General features: G+C 53.8%; 1 protein-coding gene across 4 annotated transcripts in view; it reads right to left on the reverse strand.

The window, feature by feature from the left end:
• SLIT3 (slit guidance ligand 3) overlaps positions 1-13,046 on the reverse strand; it is a 617,656-nt gene that overhangs the window by 38,016 nt on the left and 566,594 nt on the right. For all 4 annotated transcript variants that reach the window (XM_061189924.1, XM_061189921.1, XM_061189922.1 and 1 more), the window contains 3 exons: positions 9,129-9,226; positions 5,194-5,333; positions 3,422-3,515 (listed from right to left, as the gene is read on the reverse strand). In XM_061189924.1, the coding sequence (XP_061045907.1) occupies positions 3,422-3,515; positions 5,194-5,333; positions 9,129-9,226 (332 nt within the window). The remainder of the gene's footprint in view (positions 1-3,421; positions 3,516-5,193; positions 5,334-9,128; positions 9,227-13,046) is intronic.

Raw genomic sequence — 13,046 nt, forward strand, 5'->3', positions numbered from 1 at the left:
TGAGGAGCTGGCAGCTCCATCACGTCCTCGCTGGCCCAGGTTTCAACCCGGCCAGAGACGGCTGCTGCGGCGGGTCTCCCTAAACATGGGCCTGAGACACGCATCTCTGGTCTCCTCTGTCTGGGATGACAATGTGCCGAAGTCCCAGCAAGGAAGAGACCAAAGGTACCACCTTACTCACAGTGGCTTCAGCGCACAGGCATGTGTGAACACAAATGCTTCCTGGCTCCTCTACCTCCGGCAGGGCCTGGAGCCTGCACACCTCTCTGGGCTCATTGGCTGAATTCTGCTGGGCGGAGTGTAAATAATAACCACAGCCTATCCAAGTCAGAGGAGGAAGGTGGTACGGGCAGGGGAAGGTGTGGTAGGGGTGGCCAGGTGGGGAGGGAAGTGAGACCTTGGAATACTTATGTGACGCAGGAGCCTGACCGGGGAAGCATCAGGGCAAAGGGATAGTCCTCCCTCCACCCTCTCCTCCCTCCACCCCCTTTAGGATGGCTGGAAGTGGGCTGGAATCACAAGTAGACCCTGGCAGTGCTGGGGCTGCCAGAACATGGTGCATGCTGTGGATTCATGGCAAGGTAAGATACTCAGGGGGTGGGGTGTCCCTGGAGGGGGGGGGCAAGTTCTAGAATCTGAGGATTTACTGGACCTGTGTCCAAAAGCTGTGAAATCTGCTAAGATCTGACCTCTTTACCTTTACTTATTTGATGGGTAAATTTGAAATATGTGACCTATTGCTGCACCAGAAGTTGCAAACTTTCACATCTTAGCCCCCGTTCCTTCCTCGTCTTTGAAAGGAACAGCTCGGGGATGGCTTTTGGGGGCACGTGCTCAGTATATCACAGGCCAGGCCTCTGCTAGGGTTAAACCTGGCCCCAGCAGGCATCTGTGTTTGTGTCTCCTGAATTCTAAGCAGCACCTGCAGAGCAACTCAAGCTGTATGAGCTTCTCCAAGGCAATAATAGCTGCTCACTACTTACAGGGGAAAACCCAGCCTGATAAGCATGGCATTCGGGCCTACTGAGCAGGTCTTTGTGAGCAATTAGGGAAGCCATGCTCCCTCGCAGATGAAGCAGTGCAAGTCCGGAGGAAGGTGTGTTTACATCCTTCTTTTCTCCCAGTGCTACAGCCCTCTCCACACCTGCGCTTCCTAAACGAAACACCCAGGGGTCTTGTTAAAGTGCAGCTTGTGATTCAGGGAGTCTGGGTGGGGCCCGGGAATTAGCATTCCCAACAAGCTCCCATGGGACGCTGACACTGCTGGTTCGTGGACCTCACCTCCAATAGCAAGGATCTCTACAACATTTCCTCATCGGCTAAAGACAAGCATCTGGTGGTATAACCTGCATTCCCCGTTGTCCTCCAATGTTTTGCCTTTATCTTTTTTCTAAAGCGTAAGGGTTATGCAATTTTGATATCCATTCGACCTACTGATTCTGGACCAGGAGGAGTAACCAAGTGACTTCAGGAGCCTCTGGATTTAGCCGAGGAATCAGTCAGGCCTGGATTGACTCGCATCCCTTTCTGTGCACGTGTGTCGGCTGCTTGCTACACCTCACGGAGCCTCAGCCCCACGTGGGAGGTGGGTAACAGTTTCTACATCCTAAGATCGCTGAGTGTTAAGTGAGATAATGCACAGTGCCTGACACAGAGGGAGTGTTCAGTGCATGCTAGCCACTGCCATCTTTGTTTCTGTTATTATTTTCAGTGTGTATGGGCAGTGTTCATTATTATTTTCAGGGCTTCAGTATATTATTATTTCAGTGTTCGTGTCACAGATACTGATAGAGTACTATCTGTTCTGTTGAGTTGAGGCCTCATTAGAACAGCATACAAGGAAATCCCCAAGGATAAACATCTTCAAACTTGGGCAAAGGTTGCACTGACTGCACATCTCTTTTGTTAATGCCCCTGTTGCCTGCCTTGGGATGTGAGTTGTTATGGTGATGGCAGGGGAAGGCGATAACATTATAAAATGTTGCACTGGGAGAAGGGACTTTTCATTTAAATGCATCTCAAAAAAAAAAAAAAATCAACATTACTGAGTTGGCCTGTAGACCTCTTCAAGATTCTAAGAGACACTGTGCATAAATATATCAATATTATCTCAAGATTTTGAAAGCGAGACTGGTTTCTATATTCTATATTGTCCTTGAACTCAAGGGGTCTTGGTTACAGTAGAGAGAGTTTCCAGGGACAAGTAGTAGAGAATCGTGATCTCTGGTCCTAAGTCTCTAGCACCCCATTCCCAGACCTGTACCCTGGACCACTTCTGACCAGTCTCCAAGCTTGCTACGCTCGTCCAAGCCAGCGTCCTCTGAGCTTGTCGTCCACTCAGCCTGGAATGCCACTGATCTCCTTTCCATCTACAGATATGCTACCCACTCTTCATAGCTCAGATGCCCAGTCACCATCTCTGCCCCTTCTTAGGTACACCCAAAGCACTTTTCCTGTCAGTCCAGCTGGCTCGGCTTTGGGTTCAAGTTTGTGTTTTAAGCATCTCTTCCTACCCCTTTGCTCTTCCTCCAGTTAAAGAGAAGCCCTGATCTGAAGTCAAATCCTGGAGTGGGAAAAGCAGGGTGGGGGGGAGGCATCCCTCGCTCTTACTCAAGCTCAGGGAACTCGATTATGTGAAAGCCCACCTGGCACATCTCCGAGGGGACAGGAGCAGGTAAGGCAGACTTGAAGGAGGGTGCACGCACCAAAGGACCGCAGCTTCCTTTGCTCCCTCTGAAGCCAGAGGCCCTACACACCTCTTGCGTTTTCCCTGGTGGTAAGCTCTAGGCTTGGGATATCCAGATAGAAAAGGAAAACACAAGAAGAGGTGCTCACGGCCCCCTCTCACCCTCACCTACTCTAGACTCTTCTCCCACCTGTGGGGCTCCCTCCTTCTCGCAGCGCATCCCAATTCCACCCAATCTTTGGTGGTCACTTCACATCCCACCTCCTAGGCTGGGGGGCTTGCCCATCTGCTCCAGAAGGTTTTTCTCCCCCCCTCCTCAGAACCCCAGCAGCACTCAGAGCCAGAATCTAGGGCCCTAGGAATTGCTTCTTTTCTTAACCTTTGTTTTGTGTCAACTTTTCCTCCCCCAGATCCATGGCAAGGGCCTTGGAGGGAGGGAATTGAAAACCTCCTGCGCTACCCACTGCCTTCAGCACAGTGAGAATCTGGGGCCTGAGGGAGAGGGAACAGAGAGGACAGACACAGAGGCTCAGAAAGAGAGACAGAGAGAAACCAAGAGAATTAGACCATGACTGGTCAGAGATACAGAAAAGCACATGGTAACAAACAAGTAACAGGCAGAAAGAGAGAGAGAGAGGAAAAAAAATATGGAGGGAGCCCCAGAGTCTCTGCCTCAAACCCAGACTGCTGGAGCCGAGTCCTTGGGACCCGGTGCTGGGCATGAAGGAGCCTCACCTGAATCCTCTGTCCAGGGAGACGCACTTTGCCTCATGCTGACAGAGGTTCATCCCGGGCACGCAGTGGTCGATCACCTCGTCGCACAGCTCACCTGGTGGGGCGGGTAGAGAACCCAGGCATCAGGGAGGGTACCGGGGGGATGCCCTGGCTAGAAGTCAGGTTCATCCAGCCCCTGGCCAGGAGGTCACGGGTATCAGGAGCCCTGCATTTGCTCTTTTGGCATCTCCTTTCTCCTGTGCCTCAGCCTCGATTTCCTTGGCAGTGACTATGGGAAGACTGCAGGACCTCACCCGGGCACGGTCACTGCACCACCATTTGGCTATTTCACTTGATTATATAGGAGCGGGGGCAGCTGAAACCACCCCTGACTTTGGGCTTTGCTTATTTGTTTTTCCTTCCACACCCATTTGTGGAGCACCTCCTGTGTGGCAGCACTGTGCTGGGGACACAGCCGTGACCTGGCCCTGTCCCCCCTCCCCGCCATGGCTAGTGCGGGGGGGGTGTATCTACAAATAAGCAGGCAATTAATTACAACACAGAGCTGTCAGCGCGATGACGGGAAAACTCGGTGGAAACCCAGAGGCTTCCGGGAGGAGGGAACAGCGCTTAGCAGCACAGCCCACCTGTTACAGATAAGTAAGCCCCTTGGATTTTCTCAGAGAAGAAGATATGGAAAGAATGTGAAGTTCTGGTCTCTGGATACATCCCCTTTGAAATTCACAGTGTCAGAAAATGCCTAACAGGCCATAAATACCCAAGGATATAAGCCCTGAAATACTCACACCACCTGAAAGTGTGTTTTGGGAATGTGGGAGGTAAGATAGGATGGCAGGGGGGAGGTCCCTGGCAGATGCACCTCTGAGCTTTGCGCTTCCTCACGTTCCACCCCCGGCAAGCCAGGTGGAGAGGGATCTAGAAGAAACAAACTTCCAGCCAGGGAGGTTCATTCAGAGGGCAGGCGTGGGCAGGAGAAGGCAGCCTGCGCCGTGGCTCCCAGGGGACGGGGCAGAGGACGGTCCTGAGGATGGCCGGGGAGTAAAAGCATGACAGGCACAGCCCCGGCGTCTGTTCTCTGTTGCGGTGAGGATAAGCTGACCCCCACCCCGTCCTCATTTTGCCCCGGTCTCTCAAGACCACAGAGAGCACTGTGTGCCTTCTAAGCCTCCCCTCACCTGCTGGAGACACCCAGAGAGGTGCAGTCTCCATGGGGGACACTTCCTGACGTTTTCTGGCACACACAAAACCACTACATTTCGTTCTCAGGAACAAAGTACAACAGACCAGAACTGCACCCCGGTCCACGGCAGACGCAGGCGGGAAACCGCCTTAATGCGTGTTTCCTCAGCTCCCTCACCCCTGCCCATGTGCCCACCGTCAGTTCAGACCCGAACGGAGCACGACCGCAATGCAAGTGCCTCTGTGCCGGCTTCAAACACCACCAGGGCTCCAGGGTTCCCGAAGGAGGGGATGAACACGAACCAAATGAACAGACAGCTGAAAGGGCCCTGGGGACCTGTTCAAAGTGGGGAGGAGCTAGTGATTTGCAGGGGGCGGCGTGGGGGGCGGCGGAGGGGTGGACAGGCTAGAAGAGAGAGGGCCTCTGGGAAGCCCCTCATGGCACAGTACCAGGTTTCGGGGATTCAAGAGTTTGTCCAGAGGGGGACAGGAGGTGGAGTCTTTGGAAGAAGCTAAGAAAGTGGTACTCTTCCAATGCACGGCAAGCCACAGCGTGCACACATCAAGCCGCGCTCGGGCGTCAGGGGGCTCACCTGTGTAGTTTGGTGGGCACACGCACACGTAGTTGTTGATCCCGTCCACACAGGTGGCGTTGTTCTCACAATCGTTGTCCTCGCAGTCGTCCGGGTTGATCTCACACCGCTGCCCCTCGAAGCCCAGGGGGCAGGAGCAGCTGTGGGGGTGTGTGGGTGTGGAGAGGGGAGCCGGGGGTCAGGGAGAGGGGTGGGTTGGCGCGGCAGAGGGGAAGGCAGGAAATACAATCAGTCAGGTTTCTCCTCTGGATGGAGGTCCCGGGCAGCACGGTGGACCCAGGAGGTCTTGGGGTCCTGAGCAGGAAGACCCTTTGGAGGCTGAGAGGGCATTTCATCTAGCCCCCTGTCTCTGGGTGGTATTCCATCTCCCCTGGCCCTGGATGGCTACCTCGCCAGGGGGCAATTCCCATCAGCCATGCCTCCTTCACTGCTCCCCCAGCTGGATGTGGTTTCCTGGGTAGAGCTTAAATTCCTCCAGCTGGCTCCTAAGCAGCCTTTGGGTAGTCTCTTTTGTAGACAAGGAGAGAAAGAGCAAAACGAACCCTGCCCTTTTGGTGATTCTCTGCTCAAGGGCAGCCTTTTTATCTGGAGCAGGAGCAGGACATAGGTCAGGCTCTGCAACCAGGTTTCCTGGGAGTTAAATTCTGCGTCTCAGTTTCCTCATCTGTTGACTGGTGCTATTATCTACCCCCAGGGTGGCTGCAGGCATTAAATGAGATTATACAAGTAAAACGCTTAGAAGGGTACACAGCCCAGCGAAAATGTTCAGAACATGTTAGCTAGATTTAGTTCTAGGCAAAACTACCCACCTCCTTAACCTTATCCTCAGGGATGCCATCTCTCCCTGTCAGGTATTCCTGCTACTTCTGAGGCCCCTCCAGCTTCTGGGGGCTGAGGGAAGGCCCCTCTCCTGCCAATACTTTCTGGTGAGCCTGGCTTAAAACACCATAGATCAGTATGAGGCATTTCCTTAACCTGTCTGTGGAGTGTCAAACCTCTTGGATGAAAACCTCAACCCCCGTCCTCTGCCCGACCTTGGCCACATCCCCAGGATTAGGCATGCAAAGTAAGTGAGAACTGATGAAGTCAGTTCTGGGCAGCTGACAAGGGGCAAGGGGCCGCTGGGAGGATGCAGGTGGGAGCCGAGCGTTTGATTAAAGAAGCGCTGCAGGGAATCTCACTCTTTCTGTGGCCCATCCCCCCTTGTCAGGGACCTGGGACATACACCCCATCCACGAACGTGTGTTCCAGCCTCAGACCTGGAATTGCAGGCCTCTCTCCATTTCAGAGACTGCTCTGACTTGGGCGTTTAGCTAAACAACAAAACTAAACTAATAGGAAGTGGATTTTTGTGGTCCTAGAATCCTAATTAACCTCCTTCCCTCTATGACCTGAAAACTAGGTCACATTTTCTACAAAAGGCTGGGGGAAGGGTTCTGGGGTCTGAGCTCTTGAGCTGGAGCAAAATGACTCTAAGTCCTTTTTTTTTCTCTTAGGGACCCTGGCCATTCATGAAAAAGGTCATTTCTTCAGAGCCAGACAGTGGGTAGTTTCCCAAAGATCTTAAACCACAGTGTTGCCTATTTTCCTCAAATGAGTTACTCTGACTCTCCCCGGAGCCTTAGGACTGCATAAACGTGGGGTGAGGGTGACTGGTCAGGGGAGCAGGGGTTGCTCACGGACTGGACAGAGGGTGGGAAAGAGGCTGAAGTTTTTTTCTGTCTTCACTGGAAACCTTACGGGAGGTGGGGTGGTGAGGGGGTGGAGCTATCAAGGATATCTCAAGAGCAATGTGTTAGCTGTAGGGACAGCTCTTTTTTGAGCAGAGAGACAATGTGTCAAGACTGGAGAAGCATCTGTATGAAGAGGTAGGTGATGCTTCCAGAATTCTGACCAGTAAGAGGTGTCATGGATTGAATTGTGTCCCCTCGAAAAGATATGTTGAAATCTTAACCCCCCCAGTACCTGAGAATGTGACCTAGTTGGGAAACAGAGTCACTGCAGCTGTCATTAGTTAACTGAAGACCACATTCTCCGGAGTGGGGTGGGCCCCTAATCCTATATGACTGGTGTCCTTATAAGAAGACGGCCATGTGGAGACAGACACAGGGAGAAGGCCATGTGCAGCTGAAGGTAGACATTGGAGTGATGCAGCTGCAGGCCAAGAAATGCCAGAAACTGCCAGCAGCCATCAGAAGCTAGGAAGGGGCGAGGAAGAATCCTCCCTTGCGGGTTTCAGAGGGAGCATGGCCCTGCTGACACCTTCACTCTGGGCTTCTGACTTCCAGAGCTGTGAGAGAATCCATGCTTTGGTTCCAAGCCCCCCAGCCTGCGGTACTTTGTTATGGCAGCTCTAGGAAACAGATAGAGGAGGGACAAAGGAGCAAAGCCTCCTTCCGAACAGGTGGCTCTCCCTTTGCCAGCCTACCAGGTGCTGCCCTGAGGGGCAGTGCTTTCCTGCTGCTTGAGGAGCCCACACGAGCTATACCATCCCAGGGATGTGGGCCGCATTGCCTGCACCCTCCACCCCATTTTCCTAATCCTGTGGGTCTGGGCCATTTTCCTTGAAAATTAAGTCCTAAAAATATTTCCAGTTCCTTTGAAATCCTCAACAACGGAGGGTGGAGACGGGATCCTTCCGCTCACCTGCAGAGAGGGGAGCAACACAGTCGCCTGCAGGGGGCGCTCCTGTCCCTTGCCGAGGCGGGTCCCTGGGCTCGGGGGTGGCGGTGAGGGGGGCACAGGGGGCGGGGCAGAGCCAGGCTTTCAGTCCTGGAGGTGTGCTTCCTGGATGAGGCCAGGTGGCCACCACTGTGAGATTTCTGGTTTTTCCCCCCACCCCCCCGGGGCTCTCAGCGGGTGAGAGTGCGTTGTTCGGCCTGCTCCAGGCAGGAAAACGAACTCTGCCTTGCATTTCACATTTTAAGAGCTGATTCTGATGGGGTGGGCTTGCCAGATGGACACGTGGGCGGCTGGGTTCCCTGGGGGAGAACCCAGAGCCCAGAACCTGATGTCTTTCGCAGAACAGGCAGCAACCCTGGCCACAGGGCTTTTGATAATTGTTTGCGACCTGAGCGCTAAGACCTCCGCACACAGCTTGCCGCCAGATGCCCCTCCTTTACCGCCTGACCCACTCACTGGCTCACTGGGGCTGCCAAACGGGCCAATTGCCACTGGTCTGCTTTGCCAGGGTAGGGCCCGGGAAACTGGACATGTGCACACAGCTGGGAGGGTGGGAAGCAGGGAGGGGCCTGAGGTTTGGCAGAGCTGCAAAAGGCCCGCTCCAAGGACAGGGATGAGAAGAACCTTAAGTGCCTTCTACCCCTTTTCTTCCTGGGCTCTTAATGCCAGGGAGACTCAGGAATGAGTGTCAGGATATGGGACCTAGAGCCTATCAATTCTGTGCCTCAGTTTCCTCATCTGTTAAATGGGGATAGTACCTACCTGTACCGGATAGGGTCCTCGTGAGGATTTAAATGAGGCTTAGAGTCACTGCCTGGCACATAATGAGCATGTAATCAATGTCACCTATTATTATTGTTTTTTATAACACAGAAAAGAGTGGTGGAATTACCAGGCTGGCAGGTCTTTGAGCCATTATCCCATCCTACTCTGACTTTAGCCAGCAACTGTGGCTTCCCTTGGAGACCTCCTGGCTCTGGAGACGGACTACCTGAATTCAGATTCCTGTACCAACGCTTACTGTGTAACCGCGGACAAACGATTTATCCCTTTGATGCCTTGACTTCCTTATCTATACAAGAGGGATAGTAGTAGCTGCCTTACAGGGAGTGAAGAGCCTTGGAGTCCTTCACATAAAGGGCCGGGCAGAGTGTGGGCACACACAGGAGGCACACAGCTGTGCTTGCTCAGCCTGCCCCCGGAGCCTGACCACGAAGACTGAGAGGAGGGAAGGCCCAAGGGCGAGCTGTTACCTGAACCCATCGTTGTGGCTCTTGCTCAGCTGGCAGGTGCCTCCATGCAGACAGGGGTTCTGGAGGCAGGTGTTGATGGGCATAGTGCAGTCTTTGCCCTGAGGAGCAGAAGAGAGAGAAGCGTGTGGTTAGGGAGGCTTTCTGTGGCTGCCATGATGAAGAGACCCCTGTGGGTTCCCAGCTTCCTTTGGGATGAGGTCAGGGAGATGGCTGCACGGAGGCCCTCCCTGGGGCAAGCCTGCTGTGTGACACAGAGGAAGCCCGAGGGAGCCCTTGCCTTTGGTCACTCCACAGTGATGAGGGGAGGAATGCTGAACTCAGGAGTCTGGGCCCCAGCTTCACTACTTCCCAGACTTCACCCGCTTCTCGCCATCCTAACCCGTAGGCCGAGAGCAGGGGCTTTGGAGCCAAGAAGACCTGGTTTCACATTCCAGCTTCACCTCTTCCTGGTTGGCTGGCTGACCTTGATCTTGTATAATAAGGCTTTTAACTTCTACAAGCCTACCTCATAGAGCTGTTACCATAATTAAACTAGACCTTTCAATAAGGAAGTGCTTAATATTACATAACACATCTAGCACATAGTAGGCATTCTATAAATACCAGTAGATGATATTATTACTAGCCTCACTGAGGCTGAACGGTAATCCACAACTTGTAGGATGGAGTACGGCTGAAGCGTGGTCCACAGACCTGGGCCCTATAAAGTGACAGCCCCCCAGAGAGTCATCTTTGGTGGGTCTGGACGTGGGCCCGGGTGTTGGCATTTACTCTCAAGTTCTGCAGGTGATCCTGATGTTAGGCCAGACTGAGATCTCCTGTGAGAGAGAGTTTTGGGTGGAGTGGGGTTCCTTTGGAGCAGGCCCCCCTGCAGGGCATGTCTGAGCTGAGAGGGAGCCAAGCGTATGTAGGTGGGGAAGAGCGTGCCAGGCAGAAGGAACAGCGAGGGCAAAGGCACCGTGCAGGGAGGCTGAGACAGAGACTGTGGGCATTAAGACCCAGCGTCCCTGGGGGCAGCGCAACTCTTGGTCCTCTGCGTCCAGCTTCTCCCCCAGGACCCGTGGACCAGTGCTGCACCCCAGTCTTGGCCGGCGGTCCTCGGGAGGACCTGTGGCGTCTGGTGGCGGCCGGGAGGCATCTGCTGCGCTTGTTTCTGGGCTGTGGGCTCGGCGTGGACGCCGTGCCAGGCGGGGGCGATCGCGGGAGCCCTTCCGCTGCCACACCACCTGCTCGCCATCTGCCCGAGAAAATCCTCTTCCCCGCTCTGCCGAGTACTGCCGCCTTCTCACCGTCTCCACGCCGAGCCTCAGGCCCTGTCTCCAGCAATCGGAAGGCAGGCCCGCATCTGTCTGCTTCCCCTTCAAGCCCCGTCACGGGTAAAGGGCCCGTCAGAGGTTTCTCGGAGGGGACATGGAGAATGCAGTTCGGGTTGGGGTCTGGTTCTATCCTAAACCAGAGCAATGTGGGATCCCTTTCAGAAAGTCCATGTGTCGATGGAAACTGCGAGGCTCATTCTCACTCCCATTTATGGAGCACATTTTCTGTTCCAGGCCTCACGCTAAGTTTTATGTTGCGTATAATGTTCGTAACACCCCTGCAAGATCGGTATGGCTGTTATTACCCGCATTCTTACAGAGAGGGAAGGCAGACTTGGAAAGTGAGGTGCTGTCCCCACGATTGCACAGCAGCAAGCGGAGCAGGCACAGCTGAACCCGACATCCGGTCCACAGCCCGCGCTGGGAACCGCGATGCTGTGCTGGGCACTTACTCTGCCCCTCTCAAAACACGGGCTCTGCAGTGAGGCCGGTCTGAATGCCCGTGCTAGTCCGGCTGCTGCTACGTGCCTTGAGGAAATTACTAGTTCTGAGACTTTTCATCATCCGTAAAATGGGAATAATGATGCCTACCCCACGGAGTTAACGAATGATTAGCAATCACACTCATATAAGGCACGTGGCAGGTAATGGTAGCTCCATAATTAAGAGCTATTCAGATAATGACCATGATGATCATGGGGCTCTGCGATAGAGCTGAATGTGGGTAATTAAAAGACTTTTTCAGGTCTTTGGTTGATGCTAAGTAGTTCACGTGTGTGCGCGTGTACGTGTGTGTGTGTGTGTGTGTGTGTGTGTGTGTGTGTGTGTGATGAATGGGCCATGGATCGCAGGACTGGAGAACCCTGAGCAGGGCAAGGCAGGGACTCCATAGCCCCTGCCTGGGCCAGCCTCTCTGCTCTGGGGACTCTCAAGTACCAGGGAGTCCAGTGGGATTCCTCCCCCGGGGGTGGGGGAGGGGGAGGTGTCTCCTCCAGCCCCTTATGCCACAGAGCACTGAAATCCAGGAGGCAGAGCCTAGCCCTTGATCATGTGGTAACTGGGCCTGGAGGTGGGGATTTCTGTCACTACATGTTCGTGAGAAAAAAATCACCGTTGTCAACGCCTGGTCAATTAGTTCAGTTCAGCTCTCTTCAGCCTCATTTTGCTCAAATCCACTAGATTGGGGATGCTCCTCGGCTATCCCCCACGACGCCCTCCCCAGTGTGTGAGTGTGTGTGTGTTAGTGTGTTTGTAAAGGTTGTGGCTGGGGCTTCTAGCTTCCTTTATAGGAAACCAGCAACATACCACCTGTTCCTGATGGCCCATTCCACACCCTGGTATTAGGGACCGGCATAGACGGTAAAGTTAAAAGGCATCCATATGACAGCCGCTGAGTACTTACTGAATGTTAGGTACTGTCCTAGGTGCGCTGCATGTGTTACTGTACACTTGATTCTCACAGCAAGGCTGTGTGGCAGGTCCTAGTGTGCAGATGGGAGGCCTGAGGTGCAGCCACTGGCCATCGCCACCCAGCTAGGGAATGACAAAGCCAGGATCCACACCTGCTGCTCTGTGTAAATCCACAGCCTGAGTTTTCTCCACTGAATTAATACAAGGGAGTTTGAGGATCCAGGCGTTTGAGCATGTTTGCTTTATTTCTAGTCTTCGCCTACAATATGTATGTGTGTGTGTGTACACGTGTGTGTGTGTGTGTACGTACGTGTGTGTGCAGGGGCATGGGTCTGGGACTCCTGTGGGTGTGAGGCCTGGGGTTGGCTGCCTGGGGCAGGGAGGCTGTCCGACTGGCCTCATAGGAAGCCTTTGGCTCTCTTGTCTCAGGCTCAGGCCCATAGGTGGCACTCTGACACTGTCTACTGGAAGCACAGCTACAGCTGAGAAAGCCACCAGGGAGCCCTGTTCCCCAGCGGCAGTCTGCCCCTCAAGCTTGTCACTATACACGTAAATCCCCCTGGGGACAGGACACCCGGGGATGCCAGCTCCCTCCTGCTCAGCTTGTACCAGATGGGTGCATCAGACAGGCTGGGGACTGTCTTGAAATTCTCGACGTGCCTAGTGCCTTCAGATGGGTGCCCTGGGATGGCTGGAACCTGGGAAGCCGGGAGGGTCCTGGGGAAGAGGACCCAGTCACGGCTTTGCTGACCCCAGTGAGGTGCAGTGAGGGGTTCAGCTATTCAGGAAACCTCCAGGCGAAAGTGGGGGGGCTTTGGAATCATGTAGCCCTGGGTCTTAACCCAACCCTACTGCTTACAAGCTTGGGCCAGTGAGTCAAGTCCTTTCAACAGTCTGAGGCTCAGTTTCCACATCTGTAAAATGGGAATCAGTAAGTCCTTCCTCACAGGGGAAAAGATGACTAAAATGCCAAGCAGAGTGCTTGGCACATCATCCATACTTTATAGATGTTAATATGGAGGCAGGATAATGTGTTCTAGATGCTGCTGGGTGAGAAGAAAGGAGGGAAGGGTTATTCTGGAATTAGCCTGGATTTCTGGGGATCTCTATCCCAGCCCTTGTTGGCTGATCTGAGCCTGTCAACAGTGAAGGCTGGCCTTTTAATCCTCCATCCCTGTATCCTCCTCAAGCT

The sequence above is a fragment of the Eubalaena glacialis genome, chromosome 4 (assembly GCF_028564815.1).
Source record: "Eubalaena glacialis isolate mEubGla1 chromosome 4, mEubGla1.1.hap2.+ XY, whole genome shotgun sequence".
Lineage (NCBI taxonomy): Eukaryota > Metazoa > Chordata > Mammalia > Artiodactyla > Balaenidae > Eubalaena > Eubalaena glacialis.